The 16,742-nt window shown below is 41.9% G+C and overlaps 2 protein-coding genes across 2 annotated transcripts in view; both read left to right on the top strand.

The window, feature by feature from the left end:
• The first annotated feature begins 14 nt into the window (after window positions 1-14).
• Window positions 15-13,083, top strand: CHEK2 (checkpoint kinase 2). The gene is made up of 16 exons (XM_041410238.1): window positions 15-295; window positions 1,182-1,433; window positions 1,947-2,071; window positions 2,326-2,473; window positions 3,213-3,303; window positions 4,265-4,373; window positions 5,400-5,453; window positions 5,994-6,055; window positions 6,531-6,630; window positions 7,083-7,169; window positions 7,891-8,054; window positions 8,253-8,368; window positions 9,699-9,784; window positions 11,917-11,997; window positions 12,561-12,652; window positions 12,962-13,083. Exons 2-16 carry the CDS (start codon window positions 1,187-1,189, stop codon window positions 12,996-12,998), a joined length of 1,599 nt encoding a protein of 532 aa, XP_041266172.1. The 5' UTR covers window positions 15-295; window positions 1,182-1,186; the 3' UTR covers window positions 12,999-13,083.
• A 1,680-nt stretch (window positions 13,084-14,763) lies between these two features.
• TTC28 (tetratricopeptide repeat domain 28) overlaps window positions 14,764-16,742 on the top strand; it is a 108,123-nt gene continuing 106,144 nt past the window's right edge. The window contains exon 1 of the mRNA XM_041410029.1: window positions 14,764-14,909. Within this exon, the coding sequence (XP_041265963.1) occupies window positions 14,826-14,909 (84 nt within the window). The 5' untranslated portion in view covers window positions 14,764-14,825. The remainder of the gene's footprint in view (window positions 14,910-16,742) is intronic.

The following is a 16,742-nucleotide window of genomic DNA, read 5'->3' as shown; positions in this document are numbered from 1 at the left end:
GCTCCGGCCCGTCCCCGCTCCCTCCCCTGCCCGCCTCTCCCGGCCCGGGGCCGCCGCAGGCTGCTCCCCCCGCTTCTCCCGGGACGGCCGCGCGGTGCCGCCGGGCACGGGGCCGCAGTGCTCGGTGGGGACGGCGGGGCCGTGGTGCCGGTGTCGGTCCGGGGCGGCAGTGCTCTGGCGGGCAGGGCCGCGCGGGGCGAGGCGGCCGCTGGGGCCCGGCCCCGCCGTCTGAGCCTTTAGAGGGAGGCTCAGGCTGGACGCGAGGGAAAGCTCCTGTATGGAAAGGGCTGCACAGGTAAGAGGTGCGGCCAGCATCCCTAGAGGGTCCCGCAGCCGTGTGGATGTGGGAGCAGGGCACGGTGGCGGTGCCGGGGAGCGGTGGGATTCGCTGGCCTCTCTTCTCCAGCCCCAATGGTGCCGTGATCCCGCTCTGTCTGCGCCTCGCCCGTGTCTGTAAACACCTGTGACGAGCGGGACGGGGGAGGCAACCTGGGAGCTGCCGGGGGTTTACGGCTCGCAATGAAATATAGCAAAGCGATAAGGAGAAGTATGCATTAAACTGTATGGCAACCAGCTAAAACCCCAATTACAGCTGGTGAGGTTGGAAGGCTCACGGGCACCGCTGTGTTGGAGGAAGCCGGCTGTAGCAGGGAGGCTGGGGCAGCGTTTGAGTGCAGAAGGAGGCACCGCGGGCTGTGAATTTCGGGGCTGTTTCTTTCCGGGGCTGCCGTGAATGTCTCAATCTGTACATTATTGTGAACAGGTGTGATAAATCTCTCGGGGGCTTTCAAGAAAACCTGTGCCGCTTTGCAGTTCTTACTCCTTTCAGTTTTCCTCCTTGTGCTGGGGACCAGCCGTGGTCCCTTGCTCCGTGCGGGGATGCTCTGTCAGAGCGCAGCCCGTGCCTGTGTGACCTCGGCAGCAATCCGGGAATTAATCGGGGTTAGTTCTGCTTTAGAACCAGCAGAGGCCGCCCCACGTTGACTTTTAAAAGGAAAACCATCCTGGTTCGCACAGTTCCTGGGAATTTGCTGCTTGTAACCCAGACATGCACGCTTTGGTTGTAAGTTTTGCATCTTTGAGGCTGAGAATGGACTTGGACATTAATAGTGCAGTGTGTGAGTGTTTGCCAGTTTTACTTTGCTGTAGTAATTGCGGTTTCTTTAACATTCTCTTTGAAGCCAACATGTCTCGAGAGACTGGAAGTGAAGCACAGCAGTCTCAGGGTGCCCAGCAGCCACAGAGTGGTACCAGTTCTTCCAGTGGGTCACAGAGCACTAGTCAGTCTTCCTTAAGTTCTGGGACTCTCAGTTCCTTGGACACTGTTCCCACTCAGGAGCTTCCGTCCATCCCTGAGGACCAGGAATCTGAAGAGCTGGTTCCTCAGCCTTGGGGTCGACTCTTTGCACTTGGAAAAGGTTTCAGCAACTGTGGTAGGTGCATACTGTAATAAATCTCTTGGTTTCTTTGTAGGATCTCAGAAAAGATCTGAGCAGCTTGCTGAAGAGCAGTGTCCTTTCATTTTCAAATTAGTTACAAGCAAGTTTAGGTATGGAACTTTTTGCTATAATGTTTTATTCCATACTACATCCCAGTGTTTACGCTGAGTTCTCAGATACACAGCTGCCATTGACTTACAGAAATTCTGGGGTGTTCATATTCTTTGTTACATGCTTCATTTAAAACAAATTTATAATTTATTTAGTTATATGTCTCTATATTGCTGATGGTGAACTGAAAAATACTACTGCTAAAGAGGGTAAAATTATTAAAGGACTTGACAGGGTGTGGTGCTTTGTATGAGTTAAGACAAACTTGATTCTATGGGAAGAATCTTGTCTCTGTTATCCTATCCATTACTATTTGGAATCATTCTGTAGTGCCATAGTTATTAACTTCCTGCAACGTTGTCTTCTCTCTCTGCTGTACCCGCCCCTCCTCTGCAGACTGTGTCAATGAGGAGTACTGGTTTGGGAGGGACAAAAGCTGTGATTACAGTTTTTCTAAGCTGGGATTGTCTGAGACTGGCTTCTACCAAAACTATAGCAAGAAGCACTTCCGAATTTTCAGGGTAAGTGCTAAAAATGTTAACTCTGTCTATTAATTCCAAAAGAGACTTTGGGGCAGAGATCCTAAAGAAATTAAAGTATCTTCAGGGTTGACTCCTTTAATGTGACTTTTGGCATTACCCCATTCATATGTTTTATGAAATAAACTCAGTCTCACTTCTTGAGTCAACAATAGTAAATTTCTAGTGTATCACGTCTTTATTGTAAAGTCATTTTTTCTTTACTGTCATCTTCCCCATTTTTTTTTCTCTTTGAGGAAATGGGTCCAAAAAATTCCTTTGTTGCCTACATTGAAGACCACAGTGCAAATGGGACATTTGTTAATAGAGAGCTCGTTGGAAGAGGGAGGAGGCTTCCACTGACACACAACTCTGAAATTGCTTTGTCTGTACATACCAATAAAGGTAAAATGTGCTTTAACTTAAGTGGATTTTTCATGTATTGACCAAGAGGTTGTTTCTGCATTAATCTGAGTATGTTTCTTGGGAGCTGAGCTGCTTCATGAGCACATCTCATTAATAGGTGTTTACTACTCACATAAAAATGATCCGTGCCAACCCTAGGAAAAAACCTGAAAAAGAAAACTTAAAGAAATATGCATCAGGTAGCACCTTACTAGAGTAGAAGCTTTTATAGTTTTTTTTCCTTTTTTTGAAACCCTTTTGGGCTTCAGTAGCTGTGCATATGATGGTGGGAACAGGGGAAACAGACTATTCAAGAAAAGTTGAAAAAACGCCCCCAGATACCTAAGCAGATGCATAATAAAAAGAAAATCCTCTTAAAAATAAATAGGGCTGGGCTTCTGTTTCTTTGTCTTTGATTTTCCACTAAGTGACTTCTTGATTATTACATCTCTTTGATCTTTGCTGGGACATTGACATTTTTACTCCTTTTGTCCTTAAATGTAGTTAATTAGTTAAAGACTGCTGCAAATTTAATCCCAAAACATAATTTTTTTAGCAATAAGATCACCTTGCTAACCCATAGCTGGTTTAATATATAGCATATATTTAGATTTTCCTGTAGCAGGCAGTATTTTCTCAGTTATATTGTTGATCATAAAAGCTCACAAAACATAGCTGTTGGTTATAATAAAAATTTTAAACTTAGTAATAGGAAAATGATCTCCACTTGTCTTCCCAGTGTTTGTATTTTCTGATCTTATGGTGGATGATCAGATGACGTTTCCTAAAGAATTCAGAGAGAAATATATCATGTCAAAGACTTTGGGAAGGTAAGCATCCTTCTTCCCTCAGTAGAAAGGGTGAACTTCATTATCAGTATCAGTATCCTGTGCTGGAATTATTACCAGTATTAACCGAGCTGCTGTTTTAAAAGAAAAAAGGAAAAATGAATGAAAACATGTGAATACATATGTTCTTGACAACAATTTAAACAGGAATTTTGGCTTTGTCTCTGTAATTGGTTTGGGGTTTGTAACCTACCACCAACTGCAAAAACCAGGTTTTGCTTTGTTTTGGTTGGGTTTTTTTTCTGTAGAAGGGAATGGAGTCTGTAAATTCTTACTGTGTTTTTAAAGTTTGTGTATTAATTTACTCAGTTATTAGAAGCAGAAGGAAGAACTTTGTCAGAAGATAGCTTCCTACAATATCACTGCTGAGGCCTTCAGATGAAAAGGAAAAGAACTGTCCAAGAAAAAGGAGAGAGAAGCTATTTTAAATGGGGGCTATTTTTTCTCTTTTGGAAACAGTTGGTCAGGGAAGAATCTGGAGGTGGATAATTAAGTAGAAACAAATCTGAGTGGAAAATAGAATAATTTCTTTCTGTAATATAACTGCTATTTAGTAAAAATACAAGTATTGTCATATCTGTTCCTCAGATTTGTGCAATTCAGTGTTAAGAGAACTCATTCCTAAGTTCTCTTCTCCTAAATGCCTTTGCATAAAGGAAACGCTGACAGAGCTTGTCCTCCCTGCCAGCACTCCTGCTACAAACAGAGTATGGACTCCTGCAATCCTGAATGAATGGCCCTTGACAAGACTTGTGTTTAAACAGACTTTCTAACTCTTGAATGTTTCCAGAGAAGTGCTGTAGATTTTCTAACTGTTGAGTACTTCCTCAGAGCAGGCAATGTGCCTTATTCAGAAAGTTAGAAAGCAGCCAGCTCCAAATTACGCTTTCATTTGCCTGCACTTGTTACACAGATTTTTGACAGAGCTGTGCTCTTGTTTCAGTGGTGCCTGTGGAGAAGTCAAACTGGCATTTGAGAAGAGCACCTGTAACAAAGTTGCAGTGAAAATCATCAATAAACGGAACTTTGTGGCAAGTGGCCTGAGTGATGAAGTAAGTGTTGTTGTCTGTCTGTCTGTTTGTCTGTCTTGGCCGCCTTGCAGCAGTCTTGGAATATTTGGTAACTTCTCTGACTCCTCAGCTGTCTTCAAATGAGGATTTTCTTACTCAATGTCTTCAGTATTTAATTTAAAAACGCTTTTTGATCTTGTATGATGTGCAGAATTCTTGATTTTATTCCTTGACCACATTCCATTAGGTTCATCATTTAGGACTGTTAGTGGGATGTATACAAGGGGTGGTGTGGTGTCTTGCAGGGTTTGGTTTATGTCCTAAAATGCATCAGATAGACACATGATAACCAGCAGAGTTTTGACCAAAAATGTACCAATGAAGCTAATTTTGTTGAATGTTCCATCATAATACTTTTTAAGAAAATTGTACGGAGCCTTTTGGGAAGGTCTAATGGCAGAAGCCATAACTTGGAGAAGAGCAAAGAAAACTGGCTGAAGATGCTGTTGTGAATTATAATTACCAATACATGTTCTTCTACAAAACAGACACAGGAGTATATCTGGAATGTTGTGTATGGGTTAAGTTGTGTGTTCCAAGATGATTGATTTGGACTGGAAGAAGAGCAAAAAAATCCCTGCTGAGCTGATTTCATTAGTTGAGTCTAAGCCACGGGTTAGAGAATCTGTTTATGTTATCTTGCAAAATAGTAGCATGAAATTTTAGGTTGGCCCATCTGCAAAGCATCTTGGAGGGAGAAAAGCTATTTAAATATAAGTATATGAGCAAAAAGAATTCTATATTTTTTAATTGGAAAGTTAGTTGGGGATTTCTAACCTGCAGTGAAATTACATGTCTGGAGCAATATCTCACTCCAGATATTGACAGCACTCTGTTTATTTAATTCACTGAAGGTATCTGATCATTTTGTGGAAAAAAAATTGTATGTTATGGTCACTTAGAATAGCAAAAGGCTATTCCCTTTTCTGGTACTGTCTCTTATTTCTCATATGTCTTATTCCAGAACAGCTCTGTCTTACCCAATATGGTATTTGATTCTTTTAATAGAACCCAGGTTTAAATATCAATACAGAAATTGAAATTTTGAAGAAAATAGATCATGTGAGTATTATTGTATATTTTTATTATTTTTTGCTCCCTCCTGTATGTATTTGTTTAGTTTACTGACCTTAGTGTAGTAATGAAAGAGCAATTTTATCCATTCAGAAATGTGTTGAAGGAGATATATAATTTCCCTTGCAGATTATTGAATGGGTCTTTTTTTTCTTCTTTTGAGTGTATTATATCCTAGCAGATTTGAGATTTTAAAGCTTTGGATAACTGAGATAAATTTGAGAAGAAACATCACAGGAGAAGTTTTAACTGAGCCCCTGTTGCAGAAATTTTTATTTGATGCAAGTTTTTGTAAATGCTGCAAAATAACTAAATGTAAAGACTAGTTTTCACTGGCAGTTTCTTGAATTTGTATCCCCTCTTTCCTCTGCATGTAAAATAGATAAAATGTTGAGGGTGTGGTCTGCAAGTCACTTGTGTTAAGTGTTAGCTTAAGTGACCTGGTTTGAAATAGTGAAATAAGAACTTCTGGATTAATTTTTACAAATTATTCTATTTTGTGTGTCTCTGTGTTCCCTTTTCTGTTAGCCTTGCTTAATCAAGATTAAAAATTTCTTTGAAGCAGAGGATTACTACATTGTTTTGGAACTGTAAGTAACCTGTTTGAAAATAAATGCATAAAATGAATTTTTTTTTCATAGCCACAATGAACTATGGAGGTTTTGCTTTTTTATTTTGTTTTCCTTTTGCTGGCCTCCACTTTTCTCTAAAACCTTTGTAAGATTAGGAGCTAGGATAACCAGGAGAAATCTTCCTTCTGTGCTTTATAGGCACTCAGGGCCTGGGTGTTGTTGTTGTTGTGGATTGCTGCTATTTTTTATTTTATTTTATTTTTGAGCTCATAAAAGGGGGCTGATCAAAAATCATATAACAATTCCCAGTGAAGACTCAAGAGATTCACCTTACCTCAGCCATGCATGTGCTGTGTTTAGGATGTTGCTCACTCATTTTCAGAAATCTGTTCTTTCTCTGTAGCCAGAATAGCCAATTGTTTTGGTCTTAGTCTTGTCTAATGAGAATCTTTTGGAAGTTATATGTTGGCTTGTTAACCTGCATTTGTTTTAGGATGGAAGGAGGAGAATTGTATGACAGAGTATCAAGGCCAGTCAAGATGAAAGAAGATATCTGCAAGTTGTACTTTTATCAGATGCTGCTGGCAGTAAAGGTACATAATGGTGAATTTTACCAAAAAAAGTCACTAAGATCAATTTTTCTGTCACTTGCCATTGCTGAAACCCAAGCAAGCAATCAGCACAGCATTCTTAACAAGTTGGTTTAACAAGAGAGAGACAGAAAAGCAGAATTCCTACAAAGCTGACAGAGAATGTGGGTCTGCACACTGTGCCTGCATGAGACTTGACACTTGAAGAATAATTATTTCTAAGGTGCTTTTTTGCTTCTTTGTGATGGTGTTTTGGTTGGGTTCTTTTGTTTTGTTTTCATTTTGCTTTCTTTTTTTAAGGGACAGTCCCATGTTAGGGAGCTTTAAATGTTTGCCCTCCTCTTACACAGCCATTTCTGTTATCCTGCCATTGCCATGAGAAAAAATTGAAAGCTTTCATTTTAAAACAAGTTAACAGTCTGGTTTTCCTTAATTTCCCATCTGTATGTATTTAGTATCTTCATGACAATGGAATTATACACCGAGATCTAAAGCCAGAAAATGTGCTACTTTCATCTTCTGAAGAGATATGTATTGTAAAGGTAAGGAAAATTACATTTCATGTTAATGGAGAAATTTGGGAGTGTTCCTTCACATTCTTACTGATATTTCATTGGACACAGCCAAAAAGGTATTATGGAATTAGTCATACAAACCATGAAATAACTTGAAACACAGGCCTTTTTTTTCATAATTGTAATTTTACTTTTATAGATATTTCAACCCATACACTACATATGTATTTTCAAATGTCAATGATTTTTTTCCCCAATAAAATCTAAATTCTTGAATTACAGACAGCATTCCCACAAATGTCCAGGCTGTGTGGTGACAGTGATGTTTTCTGTTGTTGTTTTGGGTTTTTTTTTTGGGGGGGGGAGGGGGAATTAGCGTTGTGGATTTTTTTTTGTGTTGTTTTTATTTTCCCCCAGAGAAAGCACTGACTGTATTTGCATGCTGAAATGCTTATTTTTAATGTAAACTCTTCTAATAGGCTACAATACCTTTACTCTGTAGTTGTCCATTTATATCCAAATCTGAGAGTATTTTTTGCTAGTGTAAGTTGTGATCCTGTGTCATATTTCTCTCTCTTCCTCCTCCTTAATAATTTAGTTTGAGATGACTTCTATTCATAGTCATGTACTGGAACTGGCTTGGAAGGAAGAAACTTAATGCTACCTCCTGATGTATGTCTACAATGTGATGTGTTCTAGTACAGCCCATCCTAATATGTAATGTGGTGTTACCATTTTTAAATACAAGATTACAGATTTTGGACAATCCAAGATTCTTGGAGAAGCTTCTCTTATGAAAACATTATGTGGTACTCCCATGTATCTTGCTCCTGAGGTTCTAAATTCACTTGGGACTGCTGGATACAGCCGAGCTGTGGACTGCTGGAGTTTAGGAGTTATTCTTTTTGTATGGTAAGATATTGTGTAGATGTACCTTCACTGGGCAGTCTTTGACATACATGGCTTGAGACTTGGCAACTTCAGTGTCTGTATGAGGAAGGGAAAGTTTAAAACTCTACAGTATAAAAACACTGCCTTAAAATGTGTGATTTCAGTGTTTCATTTGCTATGAGAAATTCAGTGTTGTTTAACTTCTTTTCTTTTATACAGCTTGTGTGGATATCCACCATTCAATGAGCAAAATACTCAGCTCTCTCTGAAGGATCAAATCACTCATGGAAAATACACATTCATTGCAAAAGAGTGGAAGCATGTGTCAGACATGGGTATGACTCCAGCACAGTGGGTAGCAAAATATCTACCTCTTTTCTTGTAGTTTTTATTTTCCTTTATCCTCCTTTCATCTGCATGGCACATTGTTTGTTAATATGTCTAGTTTTTAAGCTAATATGTTAAAAATATTTTTTGAAGTTCATAGTTAAAGCATTAGAAAGAGCACATACTTTATTATTGAAGAGATTTCTTAGTAGCATTTAGCATAATTAATCACACAAGTATAGAGTTTGTGGGCACATACATCTATTTCTCCTCTTTTCACTTTTTCTTCTGACTTTATCAAGCTGGTCTACAGACATTGCCTAAAGATTCTTCAAGTGTTGAACCAAAAATACCAGGAATTTAAGGAATACGAGTTAGAATTCCAAAAAACAAACGTTCCAAGAGAGTCCTTTCATGGTGCTAGTGTTTGAGCTGAAAGTGTCAGTCACATTTGAGGAATCATCTATTATGTTTGGCCCACTGTAAGTGAAGCAGTCTGTGAAACTGAGTTTTTGCATAGCAAACTAAAATGATGATAATTACTGTCTGTGTGCTTTTAGTTTTTCAGGACATTTTATCTGCACAAAATAATTGTAGTATTTACCTTGGACACTTCTTTTTATCTGCAGAGGAGTTTCTAATAAATTACATGGTCATCCTTTGTCTAATACACTTATCAAATATAACTTCTTCCTGAATAGTTTGGAGCTTATTCAGTATTAAATCAGACATTCATGAGAATGGAAATTATGTTAAGATTGTACTTAGTCCTTCTGATATGTATTCAGAATAATCTGATCAAATGAAAAGTAAATCTTGCTGAAATTCCTTTATGGGAGATTTGGAGTAATGAAATACAACATAAATGCCATATTTTTCACAGTGTCTACTAAGCAGCTTCCTAAGAAGATGAAAGTTTATGTTGAGCATACATGTGTATGTCCTGTCTCTTCTCTCCCACTTTCCCAGATGGATAATCTGCTTTCCCAGACACTGTAAACCAGGATAAATTAAGCTGTCTTTGCTTTTCCACAGTAATACTGAAGCTTTTAGGGAAGTGCTGAGCCTCCTGTGCATGCTCAGAACATAAACTGTGTATGATAAATATATTTAAGGGTAATTCTGGTATACTGAGAGGTGTTGAGTCATGTGCATGTGAAAGGGAGATGGTTGCAGTCTGCAGCCCTTCCCATGCACAGAAAAAGAAAAGGGATCTGCCCAGCCTGCACTTGTGTGCATTGCCCTGAAGGGGTGTAAGGCACATTGTCAGAGGGAGTTTTGGTGTAGGCAAATTTCAGGTAATGAGTGTATTGATTACAGCTCATTTTATTGTCTTAGCTCTGGATCTTGTGAAGAAGCTGTTAGTAGTGGATCCAAGCAAACGTCTTACCACAGAAGAGGCCTTAGAGCATCCTTGGCTTCAGGTAGGAATTGAGTTTTAAGTGAAAGCTGTGTTATTTGAGGGATAACTTGTCTTGTGTTTTCAAAGATTTAGTCCCTGTAGAGAGACTGCAAAAGCAGCATGGAGTAGTCTCCTGAATACCTCCTTTCAATACAATGAGCAGCTTCTGCATCCCTTGTGAGACACCTCTGCCCAGAACTCTTTCACATGTGAGATCAAGACGTGTTTCTTAGAGCCCCAGTCTGACTGTGGCTCTGGTAGGATGGACCTCTCCTTCTGAGCACTGGAACTGAGCCCCATCTCCTCAGATGTTTGTGTGGGCAGGCAGTGCACTTTGTTTCTGGCAAGCATCCAATGCTAGTTTGTTTTTATTCTGCTGTGCAGGAATAAGTGTCCCTGCTTTGGGAATCCTCTGAGTAGGAAGTGATGGTTTCCCTGCCTCCTGTTACAGTCTAATTAGGTTTGAGAGGGATAGTCTTTAGGTGGTCTTTACTTAATTTTGGCAGAGGTATCCATTGAACCTATGAGATTTCTTGAATATTTTTGCTTGAAGAGGCTGAAAAATGTCACCCAGCCTACATCTGAGCCATGCAACAGGTTCTGTTTATTCACACCAAGCACAAGGCTATTCCTGTTCCCCCACTGGGAACAGGAGAATTTCAGAGGCTTTGGTAAAGAGCATAAGAAATGAGGGCAGCAAGGGAGTATCTCTCAGTGCTCAACAGCTGATAGTGTTCTGAGACAAAAAACATGTGTGGATTACTTTTTAAAGTGATTAACTTGTCTTGATTATGCTCGTGGGCATCAGGAAGCATTTCCAGGCATTCATGGGTTTTACTTACTGTAGTTTTGTATGTAACATTTATAGTTAGTTAATCAGATATAGATTCTTATATTTGAATTACAAATCTGAGCAGAAAAAGTTATTCAGAAACCATGCAACACTGATTTTAAAAATTGCTGGTATGCATAAGGGGCAAGGGGAAATAGATGACTGATTTAGATGAGCTAAGAATTTAAGATATTTATATATATATATATTCAAGTTTTTATTAACTTGATTTTATATTCCATGTAAGGACATCTCTTACTGTTAAGTTTAATTTTGAAGACAGGACAGAAGGTTCCAGAAAACATCATAGCCATAAATCCAGATGTCATCTAGCACTCAGCTGCTGTTCTTTGAGCTGTTTCCCTCCAGGGGCTGTTGTTAGGAGTATCAGGTGTTCATGGGTGATGTAGACTGCTTGGAAGGCCAGCATCCAGCATGCTCAGTTCTAGATATCACACATCTCATATCACCAAAAGAGCTCCCCAGTCCTGTTCCTGTGAGCAGTGAGGAGTTACTGACTCTTCTCTCCCTCTTGTGTTGTCTGGGAGTATCGACTTTACAAGTCAGCAGGAAAAACCATATTCTCTCTGGCCAGCTGATGCCTGTTAGCCCTCTGATGGTTTTGGGGCCACTAGGGAATTTTTCAGGTACTAGAAGTAAGCATGTTCTGCAGATTTATTTAAACTAGTAGTGCTTTCAAATTAGTGTTTTCAAAACAAGTTGTTTATTCTTTGCTTAAATCTAGAACTTTAAAGACTTGTTGAGCTGTGTAAACCTAAGTACTGCTCAGTGGAAATGTCTTCTTATCTATATTTACTTAATTAAACATTTTTAAAGGCATATAAACACTTATTGCTGTTTCTGCCTCTGAAATCTTCACTGAAGTCTTTTGATTGGGACAAGATTAGTTTGGTTGCATGCTGAAGAAAAACCACAGGTCTTTGTTGCATCAATGGAAAAATATTTCTTACCTTATCCATCAATTCAAATGTAGCCAAAATCAAATCAGGTGACACTGGAAAAGAAAAACAAGTCAAAATTCTATATAAAATTAAATGGATATTCAAGTAAAATCCTTTTTGTGGCACTTAAGAATAGTTAAATAAAAAAGGAGATACTGCAATACTCCATTGCTTTGGAAAAGGACCCTCTCCAGTGCCTTCACCTAAAAAAAATCCAGCTGAAATCCTTAGGACCTCAATGATCTTTATTTCTAATTGTCTCTAGCACTGAATGTCCCATTCACTTCTCTTTGAGTTTCCCAATCTTTGCCATTCCCTTAAATATTCTATATACTACTTAGATGCTGGGGTTTTTTGCAGGATGAGGATATGAAAACTACATTTGAACAGCTACTTGCTCAGACACGTACCAGTATGAATCCACCAGAAACATCAAAAATGGTATGTGCAGTAGATATTTGAAAATTAATATTTGATGTACAGAGAAACTAGATTTTGAAGTAATCTTTAATAAAAAAAGCAGTTCATTTTGAGACTTTAGAGAAATGTACCCTTGGGCTGTATGGTTAGTTCTGTTTCCTGAAGAGTATCCATGGATTTCCATGTTTTGTCAACACTTTGTTTAAATGTATAGAAACACTTGCCTAGGCTTTAAAGGATTATTCCTATATTTAGAATAAAATGGTTGAATGTATTTCTTTTTAATGGATTCAAGTCACTAATGTTTAGTATTGAAGTAAAAATTCTCATGCTGGTGCAAGGTTAGACAGCATTGTGCCATTCATCAGTGGATGCTAATAAGGAAAATTATGGACAGTAGCTGTTTGAAGCTGGGAGCAATATCTTATATGAGAACCATCAAATATAATTAGATGGATCTTAGGAGAGAAACATGGGTTGGTTTTTGGTCACACTGTCCAACACCTCTAGTTCTGGAGCAAGCAGAAAGTCAGGTTCTGCCTTACCTGGTTTCCTGGAGCCATCCTCCTGTGTTTTTCTTCCAGCCAACCACAACGAGAAAGCGTCCCCATGAGAATGAGGAAGACAATGGCTCTGCTAAGCGTGCTGTTCCTTCTACCTCCTATCAGAAAGTGAGGTGAAAAGGAAGAGAAAATGACTTTGTTAATGACAGCTTTTTTATGGAGAGCAGAATTTTTTATTAAGAAAAATGTTAATAATGGAATAAACTGTTGAAGATGTGTAATTTTCAAATAAAAATAACTTTGTAAGACTGAAGTGACTGCTGTGAATGCATGAGAATCTGCACAATTAGTCATGTTCTAGTCCATCCAGCTGTCTGACTCGAGGAAAGTATCAGAAAAACTCCTGAACTAAGCTACTAACACTTTTTTAGGCTAGCTTCAACCCCACCTATATTCTCTCTTTCTTCTTTTCCAATTTCTAGGTTAGGCATGGAAATAATGCTTAGTCCTAACAGATGAAGAAGGAATACTAAACTTGCTGAGCTTTGCCTGAGACACAGCATTACCTGACACAATGCTGCCCACAGACTTCTGAGGACACTTAGACTATTCAGTAGAGATGTAAAACTTCTGATGGACCTTGAGGTGCTCTGGGCTTCGGGTAAAGCTCCACAGTGAATGCTGGACTGGCAGAATCACAGCACTGTGCACTGGGATGGGGCTGATTGGCTTCCAAAGCAACAATTCCCATCTGCATGGTGTTTTAACGTGCGTGTACCATGTTTATTTCCCAGAGGAGGGATGAGCAAGAGGAAACTTGATAACAAGAGATGAAATGAAGATGTATAAATTCCTGTTGGGGAAGAACTAGGAACTGAACTGAGAGAGGAAAAACTGGCTTGTCTGTTAGGTGAAAATTTTGAACTGTGTGCTGCTTACTAAAGGATTATTAACTTCATAACTGACTGAAAGAACAGTTTAGTAACTCTGTTCTCCAACATGCACTTCTGGTTAAAGGCATCTACTCTAAGTTGATTTATAAAGAATAAAACCTAATGCATTATGGAATAAACCCATGTCAGATAGGAGGAATTAAGATATTCATGAGTCACGTTTCCTGTATGTGCCCCTTGCAGAGATCTTGTTTTGATATATTTGATGTTAACCAATGTTAATGATAAAATGCTGATTCTTGTACATTGATACTTGTTTTAATTGATTGGATGGAGAATCATCCATGGGCATCTGGATGGAAACAATACCACTGATTGCAGTCCACTCTAGAGGCAGTGGGGTGATGGAACAAAGGTGTGTCTGTCCTTGGGGATGTGCCCTTGGGTGCAAATCTGTCAGTGGCATGTCCTCAGGGAGTTCTGGTGGTTGTTGCAGCTCATTTGAAGTAGAAGGGAACACAGCTGCCATTTGCTACATAAAAGAATCACAGGATGCACTGAGCCAGATTTGTGTCCTGGTGTAGTGCAAAAGCTGATACCTCTGGGCTTTGGTTACCCATTACTTTAAAAAGACCTGCATCATTGCTGATGAGAAGGTAATTCCCTAGCTCCTACTTACACTGTTAATTTGTTTTTTAGATAGAAATAGAAAACTTCCATAATTTATTCCTCCATCTTTTTTTATATCCCACAGTTGTTAAATAATCAGTGACTGCTTTGCTTGGGTCCTTTTCCTGGGTCCTGACTAAGACCTGCTTTCCAATGATATCCTAAAGTTGATCTCACTCATTTGATGGCAAGCCTTTGGGCTGCTGGCCACGTGTTCATCATTTGATTGCAGAAAACTTTCTTAAGTTTCAGACTAATTTTTTTTCTATGGAAGAGTAAGTTTCACTATGGTGAGGTGGCATCCAATTTTCAGATAGATAAGAAATCCTTTCTTTATCACTTATTACCCACAGCCCAAGAGTCTTCAGCATAATCCATTTTGCCTCTTCATTTCAAGATGCTGGGATGGGTCACAGCATTTGGAAGACTTGGGTTAACCGAAGTGCTGAGGCTGCTGTGCCTGGCCAGTGCGGCGTCATCCGTGCCCAGCATCACCACCGGCGGTCCCTGCGGGCCCCTCTTACTCTCGAACTGCCGCTGCTTTTGGCCGACGGTCCCCTCCCGTCTGGCGACAGAGCGGCGCTGGAGCCGTATCCTCCGTGAGGACGGGGCTCGGCCGTGTTCGCGGAGAGGCGAGCGCTGCTCTTGGGCGGGGCCGGGGCACTGCGGGTCCCACTCAGCCGGGCCCGGAACGTGGCGCCGGGGGCCGGAGTGGGATCGGCCTGGCGGGGGCGGCGGCGGCCCCGGCCCCCGCAGGAGGAGGAGGAGGAGGAGCAGGAGCGCGATGGAGCAACAGGCGCCGCCGCCCCCGCCGGGGGCCGAGGCTGTGGGCCGGGCTCGGCGGGAGCAGGACGCGGAGCCTCCCCGAGTAAGTTGACGCCGGACGGGCAGCGCTGGAGCGGTCGGGAGGCGGGAAGGAGCCGCGGGCCGGGCCGGACACGGGCGGCGGGGGGAAGCTGCGGGGCGCGGGCTGGCGGCTGTCCCGGCGCGGAGCGGAGGGGGCTCGGCGGGGGCGCAGGCCCGGTGGCCCGAGGCGCGGCGAGGGGCCGGGCGGTCGTGGGGCAGCTCCTGGCGGGGCTCCGGGGACACCAGGCCGAGCGCTCGGCTCCCGTCGCCCTGCGCACGTTGGGGTGCCCGAGTGACCCCGCTGCCTGGGAGCCCGGGGCGGGCGGGGGTCCCGCCGTAGCCCCGGCCGGCTCCTGCGCCGTGAGGGGCGGCGGAGGGCCCGGGCCTGGCCCCGGAGCGGGGGCTGCGTGCCCCGAACACCGCCGCTAGCTGGAGCGGGACCCTCGCGAGCAGAGAGCTCGGATGTCGGCATGGGCATTGTGCTCGCTCTGGCGCCCCCGTAAACAAACTCCAATCACGCTGAAATCTGCAAAGTTTGGAGGTAAGCGTGTCAGGTGTACTTGGCAGCACCGCGGAGCTCCTTACCCTGCTTTGGTGGTATAAAAAGATGTTATGAACTTGGTTATAAGGCCTTTGTCACTGGCAGAACACAGAACCCGGAGACTGGATTGAGTCCGTGTGTCTGGGGTGACAGCGGATGTCCCCAGCGTGGCTGTATTCAGTCAATGTGTCTGGGGTGACAGCGGATGTCCCCGGCGTGGCTGTATTCAGTCCGTGTGTCTGGGGTGACAGCGGATGTCCCCAGCGTGGCTGTATTCAGTCTGTGTGTCTGGGGTGACAGCGGATGTCCCCGGCGTGGCTGTGCCCGTGGCTGAGCGCAGGCTGGCGAGCAGCGATGCTCTTAGCCCGGGCAGCAGCTGCGCTCCCGGAGCTCGGTGTCAGAGCCACAGGGATGCCCCTGGCTGTCGCCAGTGAACAGAGAGCTGAAATTCAGAGAGCCGGGTGCCTGTGCCTTCTTGTCCTTCCTCCTCTTCTCTTCTGGAGTTGTTAATGTTAGTGTCTTTCCTTTTTCTTGGAGGTTTTCACAGTCTTAGATAGCATCTCTCCTGCTGTGAAACAAGAGCTCTTCAGGTGCTAATGGAGCCCTTTATAGGCTCTTTGAAATGGATATGTGGCAAGTGGATAAATTCCTAAACGGATGAGTGGAAGTGCCTTGAATGTTACCCTAACAGGTGTTCCTCGAGTGAGGTTACTGTTCATGCCTGACTTTCGCTGAATTACTGGTCCATCAATCCCTCCTTGCTGCCGCTTTCTCCCTCTGGCTCACAGACAGATCGGAGGGAGAGGTCTGTTTCCTCATTGATAGTTTGTGATTTAATTATATATTCATATATATTTATATAATTATTGTTAACAGTAACTAGTTTTAAAAATTATGCATGAACGGAAAAGTACTGTTGAAATTTGGCTATGGATTGCATAGTTGTTATTACAATTTTTAGCAACATGTAGCATGCCTTAAATTAGGGTGGATCTAACTGCTGTCACAAACTCAGTATTGAAAGCTCACAACTTTTTTCCATTTTTAAAAAATTATTTAAGCAAAACCATTTTCTCTAGAAAATCTTGTTTAAGCTCCAGTTAAGAAAAAAAATCTGTTTCCTTCCTGTTGATAAGTTCATATCATCCTGCAGTGGCTTCAGCCTCTAGTTCTGGTGGTCTTTCATTTCTTTGCACACAATTTCTGTTGTAATTCTGCTCTCTCTAGGGGAAGGTTGCATGTGGTTGGCAAGGCTTCATATCTCTTCAGGAGAGTGGTACAGCCTGGCTGAAGTGCTGGCTGCTGGGAGGTTTC

This window comes from Onychostruthus taczanowskii, unplaced genomic scaffold, assembly GCF_017590055.1.
Source record: "Onychostruthus taczanowskii isolate IOZ18803 unplaced genomic scaffold, ASM1759005v1 scaffold32, whole genome shotgun sequence".
NCBI classification, from domain to species: domain Eukaryota; kingdom Metazoa; phylum Chordata; class Aves; order Passeriformes; family Passeridae; genus Onychostruthus; species Onychostruthus taczanowskii.
This window is presented reverse-complemented; position numbering and strand designations above follow the sequence as displayed.